At 54.5% G+C, this 12,400-nt stretch overlaps 2 protein-coding genes across 2 annotated transcripts; both read left to right on the plus strand.

Moving 5' to 3' along the window:
* Window positions 1-1,242: 1,242 nt before the first annotated feature.
* Window positions 1,243-2,475, plus strand: LOC138106065 (NAD(P)(+)--arginine ADP-ribosyltransferase 2-like). Its single transcript, XM_069006076.1, is given in 3 exon segments — window positions 1,243-2,060; window positions 2,398-2,417; window positions 2,419-2,475. Coding segments are annotated over 3 exon segments (855 nt in total). The 5' UTR covers window positions 1,243-1,282.
* An 828-nt stretch (window positions 2,476-3,303) lies between these two features.
* CCDC166 (coiled-coil domain containing 166) lies at window positions 3,304-7,712 on the plus strand. The gene has a single exon (XM_069006077.1). The coding sequence runs from the start codon at window positions 4,858-4,860 to the stop codon at window positions 5,704-5,706; it is 849 nt and encodes a 282-aa protein (XP_068862178.1). The 5' UTR covers window positions 3,304-4,857; the 3' UTR covers window positions 5,707-7,712.
* The last annotated feature ends 4,688 nt before the right edge of the window (window positions 7,713-12,400 follow it).

The following is a 12,400-nucleotide window of genomic DNA, read 5'->3' on the forward strand; positions in this document are numbered from 1 at the left end:
TCTGGCCTGTCCTGATCCTGTTTAGGCTCTGCAGAGCCTAAACTCAAGTTAATCAATAACTATTGAGAACTTCAAGGGATTCTGCTGCCATAAACTCACCCAGGCAGTGAGTCTGAGCTGAGCCTGGGGACAGGGTGAGCACCGGGGGATCTCCAGGTCCTGCCCCAACCCATCCTGGGCTCTGTCCCCTCCATCTCTCCCTCCTGGTGCCCCTTGGCCCCACAGTGGGACCTTCCCTCACCCTGGTGTGTTTGGAGTGACTGAGCTGGAGCTCTTGTTCCCCCAGCAGCCCTCCCAGCTGGGCTCGGCAGTGGGACCTGGGCAGGTGCCGATGACACCCCTGTGCTTTGGTGCTGCTGAGCAGGGCTGGCACTGCACCAGCATCGTCTCCCCAACATTCCAGCTCCCATCTGTCAGGCCAGGGCCTTGGGAGGGGACACAGCCAGGACAACTGACCCAGCTGACCACAGGGATAGCCCAGGCCACATGACCTTGGCTCAGATATAAAAGCTCAGAAAAGGAGGAGGAAGTGGGGGAAATTTGTTATTTGCAATATTTGCCTCCTGAAGAAACGGCTCCAAGTGCTGGAGCCCTGCTTTCTGGGAAGTGGCTGGACTTCACCTACTCATGGGAAGTAGAGAATAAAATCTTACTTTTTTGCCTTTGCTTATGCAACCTTTTGTTTTTGCTTGTGGTTTTGCTGAATTATTTCAACCCACCACACCTGGGTGGGGGCTGAGAGGATTTATCAGGGGGTTCCTGCCCATCCCAGGGGCTAGAGGGGACGGTGGCTTCTTTGAGTCCTGTGGGGGAACAGTAAAATTTCCCAGGAGCAAGGAGAGTGTCTGGATCCAAGCCCAGCTATCTCAGCTATAAAATGCCAGAGGAACCACATGTCCCCTGTCCAGAAGTGCAGGGAGGGACTGAGAGGGGAGAGCTGGGAGACTGCTGGGAGAGCAGCACCCAGACCCTGCACCCACCCAGGGCACAGGTAACGCTTTGGGTCGGGGTCCTGGGAGTGATGCCATGGAGCTGTGGGGACCAGGCCGGGATGCTGGATGTGTGGGGGACAGCAGCCCATGGGACCAGGCTTGGGGTCAGGGCACTACTGGGACATGGCCAGGGGGCTCCTGGCCAGAGATGCAGCTGGGGTGCCCCCCTCTCCCTGGGCTGTCCCCTCTCTCCCTCCCCACCTCCTCAGCCCCTCACAGAGGAACTGCCCACATCCCCCCCCCCGAGTCCCTGCAGGGTCCGGGGGGTCCCTGGAGAGTCTCTGCCCACCATGGAACTCCTGTCGCTGGTGCTGCTGGCTGGGACCCTGGCTACCAGCATCCACCTGCACTGGTGGGACCGTAGCAGTGCCATCAAGGAGATTGCACTGGACATGGCCCCCAACTCCTTCGATGACCAGTACCTGCACTGCCACTTCAAAATGGTGAGGGTGCTGCCAGCACTCAACCGCACGGAGTTTGTCCCCCACGGTGACTACGCCGAGGCCTGGAACAGGGCCACAGCCAAATGGGGCAGCCGCCCCTACCTGGGGTCGCTGCTGCAGCTGGAACAGGCCATCGCCCTCCTGGCCTACACGATGGAGGAGGGCCTGTACCTGGAGTTCAACAGGGCTGTGCGTGTGGCTGGGCGCTCCCAACGGGAATACCTGGACACCTTCCACTTCAAGGTGCTGCATTTCCTGCTGACCGAGGCCCTGAGTGACCCGCGGGGTGCCCAGGGCCACCCCCACTGCCTCCATGTGTACCAGGGTATCGATGGTATCCACTTCACCAGCAGGATCGGACAGATCATCCGCTTTGGCCAGTTCGCCTCCGTCTCCTTGCTGAAAAATGTCAGCGAGTCTTACGGCACCAGAACCACCTTTGAGGTGGACACCTGCCACAGTGCTGACACCCGGTATTTCTCCAACTACCCCGAGGAGGAAGAGGTCCTCATCCCACCCTTTGAGACCTTCAAGGTCACCAATATCACCCACCAAGGGGACGACATCTACATCCACCTCTGCTCCCATGGTGTGCACAGCAAATACAACTGCGCGTGGTTCCGAGGTGACATCCCTGGCATGGGGACACCTGCAGCTGGGTGCGGGGGGCACGAGGGCACCAGCTCTGTTGGGGCAGGAGAGTTTGTGGTGGGGCAGCTGAGGGAGGTGGCAGGGCTTTGGGTGTGTGGCATCGCATGGCTCCAGCTGCTTTCCTGGGATGGCACAGCCTGGCACAGGAGAGCATGGGATAGGATAGGATGGGATGTCATGGTGTTGTCCCAATGGTGGGCTTGTTTCCTGGGGGCAGCACTATTTTACACCCCAAGATGAGGGATTTCTAGTTTTTATTCTACTTTGCACAAAGTAGGGAGCTCCCTGACCCTCTTCTCTGGCCTCCCCAGGCAGAAGTGTCCCCAGAGACCCCCCCAGGCCTCACTGGACTCCTGGCAGCACTGGCAGCTGTCACCAGCATCCCCTGAGCCATGAGGTCATCATGCCTGCTGAAGACAAGGTGTCACAGATGGAACCACTGGCGTCACCAGGATGGCAGAACTGGCCGGGGGCACAGAGAGTCCCCCCCAAAGGGTGGACACTGGACAAGCCCTGTGGACACCCTCCCTGAGCCATGGCTGGGGTGTCAGGGTGCAGCTGCGTGGGTTGGGGAAAGAGGGGGACAGTGGGGATTTTCTTCTCTTTTTGACTTTTCTCCTTTCCCATGTTTTTAACTTTTCTTTCGAATTATTAAACTGGTTCTAACTCAATCCATGAGTTTCCTTTTCATTTTTCTCCACCTGACCCTGCTCTGCTGACTCTGGACATGGGCCTGGAGGGACAGCACAAGGGGGAATGGTTTCCCACTGCCAGAGGGCAGGATTAGATGGGATCTTGGGAAGAAATCCTTCCCTGTGAGGGTGGGGAGGCCCTGACCTGGGTTGCCCAGAGAAGCTGTGGCTGCCCCACCCCTGGAAGTGTTCAAGGTCACGTTGGACAGGGCTTGGAGCAACCTGGGCTAGTGGAAGGTGTCCCTGCCCATGGCACAGAGCAGAACAAGATGAGCTGTAGAGTCCCTCCAACCCACCACTGTCCCAGGATTCCATGATAATATGGAACAAGAATAAGAAATCCATTTCAGCTTTTTGCCATATTTTGGCTGCTCCTTCCATCCTTTTTTTTTTTTTTTTCCTACCTCTCTTAGCTTTATTTCCCAGTTTTCCACCTCATGTTATAACAAAACTCCTCTTGTTTCCTGCATATCTTTGCCACCATCTCTATGAAAGCGGAAACAGCTTTTTATTTCAGCATCCATCTTTCCACACATCCCGTTCCCAAGGTTTTCAAGAAACACTAAAATAATCATTAACTGCTCCAGATACATAAATTCGATAAATCCTGCTAAATTCAATCCCGCATGCTGCCCTGGGAGCTGGGATCCCAGGAAAAGCTGAGGGTTTGGAGACCCAACTGAGTAACCTTTAGGAACTGGCACAGCCTCCTGCCTCCTGGATCCCCCTGCAGAGGGATCTGGCCAGGCTGGATGGGATGGGATGGGATGGGATGGGATGGGATGGGATGGGATGGGATGGGATGGGATGGGATCGACGGGCTGAGGTCAATGGTGTGAGGGTCAGCATGGCCAAGTGCTGGGTCCTGCCCTGGGGTCACAATGACCACATGGAAGGCTCCAGGCTTGGGGCAGAGTGGCTGGAAACCTGGAAAAGGATCTGGGGGTGCTGGTGACAGAGTTTCCCAGGGGATGGGATCCTGCGGCAGAGCTTCCTTGGGGATCAGATTCCACTGTGGAACTTGACTGGGGATGGGATCCCACTGCAGTTTCCCAGGGACTCACTGTGGACCTCCCCCTTATGATCTCACTCCTCATCTCCATGGACACAGCTCCCAAACACTTGGGCTCCAGGACCAGTCTGGCCAGCAGCAAACCAGAAGCAGTGGGACCAGGGAAGCAGCTGGAAAACCTGGGAGCAGGGAAGGTCAGTGCCTTAAAATCCCAAAGTTTGTACAATCCCAACTTTGTCCTTTTCCCATGGGGATTTGGGAATTCTCTGACCCTCACACATCCCCTGCACCAACTCCCAAAAATTCCAGCATCAGTACAGCCTGTGCAGGGATTTTAGTGGATTTATTCTGTTTTTTATCCATCTCCTGGAATTCTGCATTTTTTTTCTGTAAAAATTGACATGAATTGTATTAGGAAAGGAGAATTTTTAATTACAAACATTCACTAAAACTATCGGACTTGTCAGACTCCAGCTCTAAATCCTGAATTCCAGCATTCTACACTGGAATAAAGAGTTCATAAATTCAGCCAATCCTGAAATTAATGCTTAAAAAGTGTTTAAAAACATGAATCTCATTAAAATAATGCTGATTAATATATTTTAAAAGAGAATCTCCTGAAATTGGGATGTGAGATACTGGTTTGTGACAGGAGATACTGGTTGGGATGCAGCTGCCTCTTCAAACACTGGAATCAGTGAGGGGGGAACAGGGTGTATTTGCACTTTTTCTTCCAAACTCTCCAAACTGTTAGGAATATCCTAGCATTATGTGGCAAAAAAAAAAGAATTCTTTAAAAATGTGCATTTTTGGTTTTCTCCTGAGGCAATTCAGGAAATGCAAATCCAGGTATGGCACCTGCACTTCCATCCCAAACAGTTTTGGGTCAAACATTTGATCTGCTGGAAGAACTAGTTGGAAACACAAGGGCAGAACTGCAGCAAAAATATTTGCTCTGAACTGGCCTTTTTTCCTTCTGTTCCAGTTTTTCACAGATTGATTGGGAAAGGGCATCCAAATCCACGGGGAAAGAAGATGCCCTGACTGCTGGGAAAAACAAGCAAAGAATGGGGACCAAGGATGGAGAGACACCCAAAGAAATAAGTGACATGGAAAACCCCCCCCAGGAGAGGAAGCTGTACCTGCAGGAGGAATGCAGGATCCTCACAGAACACCTGGACACATACCTGGGAAGAGCGGAGCAGCTCCTGCAGGGAAACAAATGCCTGGAAAAGGAAGCCCAGGGGACTCAGGAGCAGAACCAGGCTTACCTGTCCTGCACAGCAAAGTGCAGCCAGGACCCCCCGCATATGGTTATCACCCTGAACAACCAGAATTGCCGGGATCTGGCCCACATCCAGGCACAGAAGGAGGAGCTGATCCCACAGTATGCTGCGAAGGAGCAGGAGGTGAGGAGCTCCCTGCGGGACACAGAGGCCGAGGCTGCACTCCTGGACACGGAACTGGAGGAGCTGGAGCCGTACAGGGACCTGTTAGTCCAGGCGGAGCAGAGGGTGAAGGCGCTGGAGAAGGAATTGCGAGTCACCAGGATACGGTGTGCTGAGGAAACCCGCGCCATAAGGAGCAGGTTCCTGCAGGAAAAGGCTGATTGTGAGCAGGAATTCCACCAGAGGATGCAGGAGCTCACCTGCAGAGCACAGGAAGTGGCGCTCCAAGCTCTGGTCCAGCACGTGGAGCAGGTGAAAGCAGAGAACAGGCACCTGCGCCAGGAGCTGCTCGGCTTCCTCCAACACTGCCAGCTCCTCAAGGACACCAAAATCCAGCTGCAAGATCAGCAGGAGCAGCTGCTCCGGGAGCACCAGTGCGCCCAGCAGGCAGCACTGCTCACACCAGCACGAGGCCCACGGCGCCGCTGGGACCACCTGCCGCGCTCGCCCGCCAGGGGTGGCCACTGACCCCAAACCGCCTGTCCGTGACCTGGAAATAAACGTGGAAGCAACCAAATCCTTTTGGCAGTGGAAGCACGGAGGGGTTTGATCTCTGGTCACAAGGATCCATAGAATATATTTATGGACTAGATCCATATTGATGTTCTCCTTCTGTCCCGGGGAGATGGTGGCTGCCCCATCCCTGGAAGGGTTCAAGGCCAGGCTGGATGGAGCAACCTGGTCTAGTGGAAGGTGTCCCTGCTCATGGCAGTGGGGTGAGACTGGGTGGGCTTTACAGTCCCTTCAACCCAAACCATTCCAGAATTCCATGAAATTATGGCTCTCAGTGCAAATGGCTCATGTGAGAGAGACCTGTGCCCGCAGCAGCAGCTCTTGGGCTCTGCAGGAGGGAGGTCCCAGGGACAATCGCCAGGAGCTCTGATGTCATTGGGAACAGGTGGGATCAAGCTGGAGCTCTGCTCCAGGCTCTGGCTGAGATCCAGGTATGAATTGTCAGACCAACAAAGGCTTTTGTGGTCACTCCCCACACAACTGCCAGGGAAAAGCCTGGTAATCAGCTCATACAAAATAGACCCCTAAAACAACATCCATGGCTGTAACCTGCAATGATTTCAGCCAGCCCCTGGGTTTGGCTGCAGGTAAAGGACTCTCTGGAGCACCCACACAAACTCACCAGTGCTGCCCAGTCTCCCCATGCCAGGTTGGGGGTTTGGAAGGACAGGGCACTCATGTGTTGGCAATGCCAGCCCTGTTATTTTCCGGCTGCCTCTCCCAACAGCCATGGAAACAAAGATCTCCACACCAGGCAGTACACGCCGCAAAACACTGACAAATCAGGATCTTCCCTTATTCCCACCGAGTTGAACCATTTACCTGAGATGAAGCTGATATGAACAGAGCCTGTCCAAGCACCAGTGAGACACTGAGCAACCTCCTTGTGCAGCTGCTTTGCTTCAGGCTGTCGCTTCCCAAGTGATTTGGGCTCTTCCTGCTTGTCTTCCAAGTGGGAAGAATACTCTGATGGGGTGTCCAGATGCAGGATTTCAGCTGGTGATTAATTATTCACATCAAAGGGACTTGGAAAAAAGTGTTTCCACACTGGGAAGGGTGGGGGGAAGCAGGAGTAACAGCTACAGGAATGAACCGGATCCAGTTTCAGGTGAATCCTGTAATCATGTAATGCCTGACTGAGCTTACTGAAGCACCTGTATCCATTGGGGATGAGACCTCCAGCCTGATTTTTCAGGGAAACAATCCTCAGCAGAGGACCAGGAGCACCTGAGTTTCCTTTTCCCCCAAAACGATCCAAACTCAAAAGCCTCGAGCCACTCCTGTCCTGCTGGCACCAGGCTCTGGGGTTCAGTGCTTCTCCAGCCTCCACTGCAGCTGCTCCTGCTCCACACCAGGACCTCTAGCCCACAGGGAGGCCCTGGTCTGAACAAGGCCTGGAGTTTCAGACCCCTACTCCAAAACGGAGCTGGAGTCTGTGAGCCCTTGGCTGCGGAGCCGAGATGTGGAGGCCCATCCCCAGCAGCCTCTTGGCCTCTCCTTCCCCCCGCTGCCGCTTCCTTCAGGGATTAGAAAGGTTGGACTCTCAGATCGCAGGATAGTCTGGACTGGGAGGGACCTTTAAAGCTGATCTCGTCCAGCCCCCTGCAACGGGCAGGGACATCCTGGCCGAGAGCCCGGTCCAGCCCAGCCCTGGCCACGCTCAGTCCCTGAGCTGCAGCACTCAAGGAAGAAGGTCCTGTGCTTACCCATGGATTTTGGGATGTTTTTCCCTAAACACCAGAGCCTCCGTTGACAGGTGCTCCCAGACAGAGTTGCTCAATGGCTGCTGCAGCTATCCCCGAAAGCTCGGGGCTGCCAAAGACAGCACCACAACTGCTGTAGACACAGCACCTTGGTATCCCAACATCCCTGCATCCCAACATCCCTGCATCCCAACATCCCAGCTGCCACAGACACAGCATCCCTGCATCCCAACATCCCCGTTGCCATAGACACAGCATCCCAACATCCCCGCTGCCACAGACACAGCATCCCTGCATCCTGCCCCCCCCCCCCGCTGCTCTAAACACAGCACCAGGACACCCCAGCATCCCAACATCGCAGCTGTGCAGACTCAGCATCCCGGCTCTGCTCCAGCCCGTGTGATTCCAGCCCAGGCTGAGTTTCCCAGGCTCTGCTGCAGGACACGCCCAAGCTTGGCAGCAACCCCCAGAGGGAGGCTGGGCTCGGAATTCCCTGCTGCAGTTCCTTGGAGATCATTCTCCTTCGATTTGGATTCCTCAACTAAAAGGATCATTTCCTCCAGCCCTCCTGCTGCATCCCAGGTCTGTGGAATTCCTGAGCACGGGCTCAGCTCACAGTTCCTCTGCATCAGGGCTCCCTCCCGGCACCCCCAGCCCCTCCCTCTGCCAGGACTGGAGCCCTCAAGGGTGACACCCGCACCCCGAGTGCCCCCTTGGCTCCATCCCAACCCCTTGGGGCGCATCCCGGAGGGAAGTGGCGGCTCCTGCCCCAAAGGTGCCGCAGGGTCCTGAGCTGAGCGTGGCTGGAGGGAGCTCGGGGCTGGGCAGGGGCACCCACAGCACCTCTTTAAGCCCAGCCCCACTCCTCAGGGTGCCAGCCTGGGCTGAGGAGGTGCCAAGCTGGGTTGTGGAGATGCCAGTGCAGTGCCGGTCCTGTGCCAGCCTGGGCTGAGGAGGTGCCACATTGCTGCCAGAATGGGTTGAGAAGGTGGCAGATCAGTGCCAGCTGAGAGCTGAGGGGGCTCAGCCTGGAGAAAAGGAGACTTAGGGGGACCTTCTCACTCTCCCCCACTTCCTGACAGGAAGGTGGAGCTAGAAGAGGGTCAGGCTCTACTCCCAGGGAAAAAGCAATAGGACGAGAGGACATGGCCTTAGGCTGTATCAGGGGATGTTTAGGTCGGACATTAGGAGGAATTTTTTCATAGAAAGGGTGATTTGATATTGGAATGGGCTGCCCAGGCAGGTGGTGGGATCATTGTCCCTGGAGGAGTTTGAGGAAAGACTGGATGTGGCACATGGTGCCATGGTCTGGGTGACAGGGCAGGGGTCGGTCACAGGTTGGACTGGATGATCTCAGAGGTTTTTTCCAGCCTCAGTGGTTCTGTGATTCTGTGATTCGGTGATTCTGTGGCTTCCCTGTCAAAGCTCAGAAAATCTGCAGGTCAGGAAACTTCATCAGAGGAACAAACTGGCCATGCCCAGACAAGAGGCCTGATGAGATTAACAAGCCTCCTCCAAGACCTAAAGGGGAAAAGGAGAAAAGAGAAAAAAATAAAATAAAAAAAATCTTACCCCCATCCTCTGCAACATTTCTTTGGAGATTCATTTATTTGCATTCATGCCCAAATTCTGTGAATTTCCACATATTCAGGATTTAAACCCAACCAAACTCTATTTCCACACCCCAATTCCTTTAACCCTAATGAGCCTCAGCACCCACAGACCCCCCCCTGCCCTTTTCCTCACTCCGTTCTGCCAGGGACACATGCTGGGATCAACCCTGACCCACCTTGTTTGTCTCAGTTGTGCCACAGATTCCCATTAAAGGGAAGGGAATCCTGCTTTTCCATTGCTCCCCAAAAATTGGTCAAAAGAGGAAAAAAAAAAGGATTTTTCTTCTTCAGAAGACTGTGGGACAGAACTGAAGTCATGGGCTTATGGGCATTTCCCAAAAATCCCAGAGTTCCATTTGATCTGCCAGAATGGATCAACTTTTGGCTTCAGGAAAAGAAGGGCAGGATTGGCCATTATTCCTTTCTTTTGCCTCAGATCCCCTATTTCAGCATCAGGTTGGAACATTTCATGTGCTGTGGTGAAAAACCCTGGAATTGTGTTTTGCTTGAAATTCCTTCACTGAAATAACACCTCTGCCAAGTATTTTTCAGTAAAAACCAGGCCCTGACAGCTGATTAAACTTTCAGTAATTTAAAATATTTAAATCCCAGTAATTTAAAATATTTAAGAGATACAGACAAGATGATTCCACAACTGTTTCAGCCACAGTCTTCGTTACCCCACTCCAATGAGGAACTAAAGCTCAGCAGCACAACTAAGGAATCCTTCTCACGCTTCACAAAAAATGTGCAGGAATTTTAAAATCTGTAGTAAATAAGGCAAATTCTAAACATTTTCCTCTCACTATCAGCTGCTCCCATGCAGAGCTCTGAGCCCTGCTGAGGGCTACGATCAGCTGCATCTACAACTCATGGAAATGTCACTGGATCATTTTAGCTTTAAAATAACTCAGATATTTTCTTATGGATAAAAATTTTAATCCCCCAATAATGAAAAGAAACAATTTACAAAAATAATTCAATTTACCAGCATGTGGTCACATATTCCCAGATGTGAACTGCTGGTACTGCCACAAGCAGTTTCATGGTTATATATTGCCATTTAACATTTTGTGGCACATGAGAGTCTTAAGGTCACTTAAGGAACCCCCGGCAAAAGCATCGGCAGAAGCAGGTTTAAAATAAAAGCAAAAGCAGGTTTAAAATAAAAGCAAAAGCACAACAGAGCTCTTTGGCAAAGCTCACTCTGCTACTCAATGGATAAAGCACACAGAGAAAAAAAATCTAATATTGGTCAGTGTAAACCTAAAATCACCCCAGCCTGACTTACCCACAAATCTAAAGAATTTAAGGATCCCGGAGGAACATTCCCGCCGCGCTCGCTGTAGCGCATTCGCGCTCCCACCCACAGAGCCCTCAAGAGTTTGCAGCGGGCAGGTGCCGGCGGTGCGGGCACAGGTGAGGCACCGCGGCGGTGCAGGCGCACGGGCAGGTTTGCACCTGAGAGATCCCGCAGAGCTCAGGGAAGGGGCGCTGCCTCTGCTCTCCCCGAGGGGCCAAGGGCCGAGCCCCGAGCAGCGGGGCAGCAGCCCAGGCTCCGGCGCTGCTTCTCCGAGCACGGCGAACGTGGGGCCCCGCTGCCGGGGGGATGCTGGGCACAGCCCGCCGAGGCGCGGGACAGCTCCAAAGGTCTCAGGACGGCGTCCACAGGTCACAAGAGAGTGGACTTTGGCCACCGTCATTTTCCATCCCAGCTGCACTTTGGGTCAGGAACTTTCTTTGAAAGTTTGATAGCGAAAATGTTGTTCCACTTGGGTCGTTCTCCAGGCAAGAAGAAGGAGTTCCCAAGGCTGTTTGTTGGAGCAGGAGCTCGTTAGCCAGCAGCAGTTCCTGGGAGCAGACTGTGTTCCCGGTAACCTCGAGAGGAGCTCGGCGCAGGCGCCGCTCGTTGGGGTCTGACGGCGTTTCTGAGACCACAGAGCAGCGCGAGGCTCGGGGAGAGAGGCACCGCCACCCATTTGTTCATGGAAATACCTGATGTTTCGCTCAGGAAACTCTTTTTTCCTTCAAATCAGGGGATTTTCCCTCTTTAGCCCGCACATCTCCTGGAACTCGCCGCGGAGTTGTGCTTCGGGAATTGTCCACCGGAGGGCAGCAGCGAGCGCGGGGAAACAGCGGCACTGCGCATGCGCCGCCCCGCGGCTGCAGTTCCGGCTGCCAACAGCAGGCGGCAGCACGAGCTGATGGCGCTGCCGAGCGCCCGCCCCGGCCCAGCCCGGCCCCGGGGGCTCTGGGATGGTTCGGGACGGGGCGGCCTCAAAGCCCGTCCAGTGTCCTCTCCTGGGGAGCGGTTTCCATGTCACTTACTTCTTTGGGGGCCGCTCCATCCTTGCTTGTTTTCCCCAGCAGTCACAGGGTCTTCTTTCCCCTCGGACTTGGATGCCACATCCCAATCAAGCTCTGGTCCCACAGTGAGGCCTGACGAGGAGCTTCAGACCCCTACTCCAAAACGGAGCTGGAGTCTGTGAGCCCTTGGCTGCGGAGCCGAGATGTGGAGGCCCATCCCCAGCAGCCTCTTGGCCTCTCCTTCCCCCCGCTGCCGCTTCCTTCAGGGATTAGAAAGGTTGGACTCTCAGATCGCAGGATAGTCTGGACTGGGAGGGACCTTTAAAGCTGATCTCGTCCAGCCCCCTGCAATGGGCAGGGACATCCTGGCCGAGAGCCCGGTCCAGCCCAGCCCTGGCCACGCTCAGTCCCTGAGCTGCAGCACTCAAGGAAGAAGGTCCTGTGCTTACCCATGGATTTTGGGATGTTTTTCCCTAAACACCAGAGCCTCCGTTGACAGGTGCTCCCAGACAGAGCTGCTCAATGGCTGCTGCAGCTATCCCCGAAAGCTCGGGGCTGCCAAAGACAGCACCACAACTGCTGTAGACACAGCACCCTGGTATCCCAACATCCCTGCATCCCAACATCCCAGCTGCCACAGACACAGCATCCCTGCATCCCAACATCCCCGTTGCCATAGACACAGCATCCCAACATCCCCGCTGCCACAGACACAGCATCCCTGCATCCTGCCCCCCCCCCGCTGCTCTAAACACAGCACCAGGACACCCCAGCATCCCAACATCGCAGCTGTGCAGACTCAGCATCCCGGCTCTGCTCCAGCCCGTGTGATTCCAGTCCAGGCTGAGTTTCCCAGGCTCTGCTGCAGGACACGCCCAAGCTTGGCAGCAACCCCCAGAGGGAGGCTGGGCTCGGAATTCCCTGCTGCAGTTCCTTGGAGATCATTCTCCTTCGATTTGGATTCCTCAACTAAAAGGATCATTTCCTCCAGCCCTCCTGCTGCATCCCAGGTCTGTGGAATTCCTG

This window comes from Aphelocoma coerulescens, chromosome 2, assembly GCF_041296385.1.
Source record: "Aphelocoma coerulescens isolate FSJ_1873_10779 chromosome 2, UR_Acoe_1.0, whole genome shotgun sequence".
Lineage (NCBI taxonomy): Eukaryota > Metazoa > Chordata > Aves > Passeriformes > Corvidae > Aphelocoma > Aphelocoma coerulescens.